Consider the following 5,000-nt stretch of genomic DNA (forward strand, 5'->3'; position numbering starts at 1 on the left):
ATTTATCACGCTGTTCTTTAACTGGGGTGTGATTCTGCTCAAAAGTTAGCAAGCAAGTCTCAAAATATAGGATTGAACAACCAATCGTGCATTTACATTCTCTAAAATAAACCACAACAGCGAGTACAGATACACACCATTATACCATGAATGCCACAACTGGCCAATCACAATCAAGTATTCCAACGCATAGTCTAATGCATCTATTCATCCGTTGTATTCAAATCTGAATAATGATCCTGTTGTTTTGTTTGCTGGATGTGTTTCTGTGCATCTAATATGTCAGGCTTTCCAAGGGTTTAAAAAATCCCTCAGTGGTGAGACATTCTTCTCCAAAAAAATGAAAATAAGGGCCAAAATCATGATGGTTCTGGATGTTTTTGTGACAGATGGTGTTGCACAGAGACCCTGGCTGATGAACGAGTGACACGGCGCCACAAATCTGCAGGACAAAACCGCTACAGAACTCATTCTGACAGAAATATATGCATTTTTAATGGCGGGTGACTTTTTCTTTTTTTTCTTTTTTACGCCACTTTTTTCTCAGTTCACAGGTGTCGCAAAAAGTTCATTATGGACCCTGTGTGCAATCTTAAAGGGACAATAAGTATCTTTTTAGGTATTTTATTATCTAAAATCAATATTTTTATTCATAAATATGTCCTCAATGGTGTACAAATACCTCGGCCAATTATCTGACTTATCCTTATAAATGAAGAATTTATTATCTTTATATACATGGGACGGGTAGACGCGAGCCTCGTTCTACTCCAGTTTGCACGAATGAGGTGAATTGCTATCACAGATAATGTCTTTTCTATCATTTCACTGTAGCTCAGCATCGCGATGTAAAGTTAACGTTATTGCATGATCACAGTTCATATGTGTGGGGAAAGATAAGCTATTAGAGTAAAGATATTGCGTTAGGCTACTTCAGTTAATAAGAAAAAAGATTTTACAATTCCTGCAAATGCAGTGATGAAGGTCATGTTCTCATGATTTATTTTTATGAATAAAAATGTTTCAAAACATCCCCCCTCCCCTCTGTTTTTTTCACAAATCGCACCCTGGGCATAACTACAATATTTCATGTTTTTCACAGTCAGTAATTCATACTGTAACATTCGGTTGTTTGTTGTCATGTTGCAGTTTGTTTGAAATAACACACCTGTTCACCTGAAGGAAAACTCGACGAAGTGCTATTAGAAGACATCCTGTCAAAGCTTTTTGGTACATATCGCCTACCGTAGATGCAATGCACATTTGAAAAAGCGAGGCGCTGGAGAGCAAAATTAGTTTGAATGCAAAATACAAATTCACCACTAGATGGGAGTAATTCCTACTTAGTGTCCCTTTAAAAAAATGAAACACACAAACCACACTTAAAACCATAAGCCAAACACAAATCTCCATGAGCTTGGGAACGAATGGCACAATGAGTTCACAAATCTACATTGATGGTGGGTTTGTTCTTACCTGGAGCCTGTTGCAGAACCATATCCGACAGATCCTGCAGGTGTATGAAGAGAACGAGTCCTCCCACTCCAAACAGCAGCAGAAACCAGAACGAACACGGCGGCTTAAAGACGGACACACGCAACCTCCTCCGGCCACGAAGAACGTCCACCATCTTACAATCCAGGAAGAGCATCACAGCTCCCAGCGAAAGAAGCACCTGAGGAGCGAGAGAGAGGAACAGTGTGAGAACATCTCCTCATCTACATACAGAAGAAGACTCGAGTACACAGCACAAACAGTTTAGCAGAAATCACTTTTTCTTCCATATTGTGCCTATGAGTGAGACACTCCTGGAAGAAGAAGAAGAAATGTGGGCGGGGCTTGATTGAGTCTATGGGGAACTGATTGGATGGTGGTGGTTTGCTATTGGCTGATCTCATGTGAGTGACAGGTTGCCCCGCCCACGTCATCAGAGAAGAGAAGTTATCCTGATTCAGGATTACGAGGCACATACATAAATCATTTATAATGAACAATGGTGCAAAATAGGTGCAAAAAACATTATTTGTGGAAAAAATACAATCTACAAAAGTGCAAAAGACTTTTCATCCCTGCAAATCAAAAAGGAATTAATAAAATAGTAATAATAATAGTCAGAGAAGTATAAATTTTTTATTTTGTTTTATTTTTTATATAACTTTGCATATTTTTTCTTTATTCTTTTTTTTCCGGTTAATTGTTGTGCTTTTTATCTTATGCTGTTATTTGTATCTGTACATCACTTTGGGGCAGTAGTGACTGCTTGTAAATGTGCTTTATAAATAAACTTTGACCTTGACCTTGCATACACCTTGCATAAACACCCTTGACCTTGTGTTTTTTGTTATCATATTTGATACACCAGGCTTTTATGGCTCATATAGTCTGATATAGTGAGAATATGGAGGTAAAAACACCAACATTTTATTCAAAATATGCAATTTGGTGCAGATGCTGATATTAATATGAAGTTCTGATGCTTGTAATGTGCATCAATGAGATCTTTATAACAGTATATCAGATATGTAGAATAAAATGGATATAAATATCAGTCGTCACTCTATATCTGCAAATAATATCTTAGTCTTAGTAAGATGATTTTTAAATGCTTGGTTTTATGTTGTTTTTAACATATAATGCAATGCAATACAATGATGATTGAGAGATTAACAAATAAACCATCCTCAAAATCATATTTGATCATTCTAAAAAATTATAATCATGTAAACCTGACTTGCTTTGGTCCATCTTGAAGTGAAAAATCGTGCAAAAGTTCATTTATTTCAGTAATTCAACTTAAAAGGTGAAACTAATATATTATATAGACTCATTACATGCAAAGTGAGATATTTCAAGCCTTTATTTGTTATAATTTTGATGATTATGGTTTACAGCTTATGAAAACATTTTCACAATATTCTAATTTTGAATTTGGGTTTTTTTTTAAGCTGTAAACCATAATCATCAAAATTATAACAAATAAAGGCTTGAAATATCTCACTTTGCATGCAATGAGTCTATATAATATATTAGTTTCACCTTTTAAGTTGAATTACTGAAATAAATGAACTTTTGCACCATATTCTAAAGTTTTACCTGTATTACTAACAAAGTTATTCTTAACGAAGAGTTCACCAGAGGACTACATAATGCAAAACAAGTTGCAGATATTAACCAGAACATCTCTGATCACAAACCAGCAAAAACATGATCGCGTCTCAAAGCTGCGGTTTTAAAACATCAACATGACTATAATGCATTTCACTTCCCTGAGAGACACACTGTTCCGAGTTTAATTTCACGTCATGTTCCTCAGTGTGTGAGAGACGTGTGTCGGCATCCAATCAGCCCATAACCCTGCACTCGCATTCACCGAAGAAGCGTCAGCGACCCCATGAGTGATAGAGGAATCAGCACTAATGCACACAGACTCAACGGCCCGTTATCTCCGCGCTGGACGCGAGACTCAGGGTGTGTGAGCTGATCTCAGAACAGACGACTGGTGCTGGATATCACATCGGGTGAAAGTTATGTGTGCTTGATTCATATGCTCTACTTCTGTTTATACTTACTAACGGAAAAGACACAAAAAAACAAATTGAACTTGTAAGACCCGGCTGATGATCGGCCCTACTTCCGGTTTCCGGCCAGCGTGTTACCGTCTTTCCAGCTTTAAAAAGTCATTGATTTGGTTAATTAGACACATTCACATATGCAGTCATCTCGTTTTAATCTGACTCCTCCATGAATCAAAAAGGTTCAATGTGACAAAATAAGGTCATGTTTACACTTAAAATAGTTACAACATGGATGAATGAAATGATAACTTCTTAAAGAGAGAGAGAGAGAGAGAGAGAGAGAGAGAGAGAGAGAGAGAGAGAGAGAGAGAGAGAGAGAGAGAGAGAGAGAGAGAGAGAGAGAGAGGCAGACCCGAAACCAGCGCATCCCAAGAAAACAGACAGAACAACAGTTACAATCTTCTTTTATAATTTCCCCCGACCATGTGACAAACGCCCAGGTGTGAGAGATATTCAAACTGACCAATCAGACAATCACAACTTTTCCCATTGATAATCCCATTCCCTTTAAATAAGAGGGGATGAAAAGCAAATGTCTTTGTTCCTTTCAAATATCTTGGATTATTTCCAATCTTACAAACACAATGCTAGTATGTTCAAAACAGAAAATTAGCATACAACTCGTACTATACACTGCATAATTTTTTTTTTCTTGTTTTCCAGTTCAAATATGTAAAAAATCTTAAATTCCCCCTGTAGTCAATAATTGTATCCCGTAAAATTACCAAAGATCACCAAAATTACATTTAACGTTTTTTCCTTGAAAAAATTCTTCATGCCTTAAAATATCTTGAATGTAACCCGACACCCTTGCCTCATTTAGTATGCGCGGTTCTATGAATATCCAAATGAGCCCCACCTCCACTCACTCACTCACTCAGAGATCCACTGGTGGACGATCACACGTTGATCTGATTGGTTACAAGGTAGTGTGTGACGTCAGAAACACCAGCGATTTCAACCCGTGTTTTTGAGACTGTCTTTGGTTCACTGCAGTTTTAAGCAGAAAATACTCAGCAATGCTGTCGACTTATGAACTTACACATGCTTTGTCTTAAAGCAATTCAATTCAATTCAATTCAAGTTTATTTGTATAGCGCTTTTCACAATACACATTGTTATTGTTATTGTTAAAGCAGATTAAAAAACACCACATAAACTACATTAAAAATCTTTAAATCAAGATGGACTTTAAATTTACTTGAGATGCAAAATTACTTGTCTTGTTTTCTGAAAAATGTGTTAAAATTAAGGGATTTTTTCTTATTATAAGCATAAACTCACTTCATTGTGACACATTTTTCAGTAAACAACAAGACTTAATATATTCAGTCATTTAGCTTCTCAAAATTCATCTTTATCTAAGATTGTTTAGATATTGCAAAACTAAGAAAATATTTGTTTTGCCGTCTAACATGAATACAA

The 5,000-nt window shown here is 36.3% G+C and overlaps 1 protein-coding gene across 5 annotated transcripts in view; it reads right to left on the minus strand.

The window, feature by feature from the left end:
* chst8 (carbohydrate (N-acetylgalactosamine 4-0) sulfotransferase 8) overlaps positions 1 to 5,000 on the minus strand; it is a 196,648-nt gene that overhangs the window by 154,576 nt on the left and 37,072 nt on the right. For all 5 annotated transcript variants that reach the window (XM_079620181.1, XM_079620184.1, XM_079620182.1 and 2 more), the window contains exon 2: positions 1,477 to 1,675. In XM_079620181.1, coding sequence (XP_079476307.1) covers positions 1,477 to 1,651 — 175 coding nt within the window. In that variant the 5' untranslated portion in view covers positions 1,652 to 1,675. The remainder of the gene's footprint in view (positions 1 to 1,476; positions 1,676 to 5,000) is intronic.

This window comes from Phoxinus phoxinus (genome assembly GCF_949152265.1).
Source record: "Phoxinus phoxinus genome assembly, chromosome: 8".
Taxonomy (NCBI): Eukaryota; Metazoa; Chordata; class Actinopteri; order Cypriniformes; family Leuciscidae; genus Phoxinus; species Phoxinus phoxinus.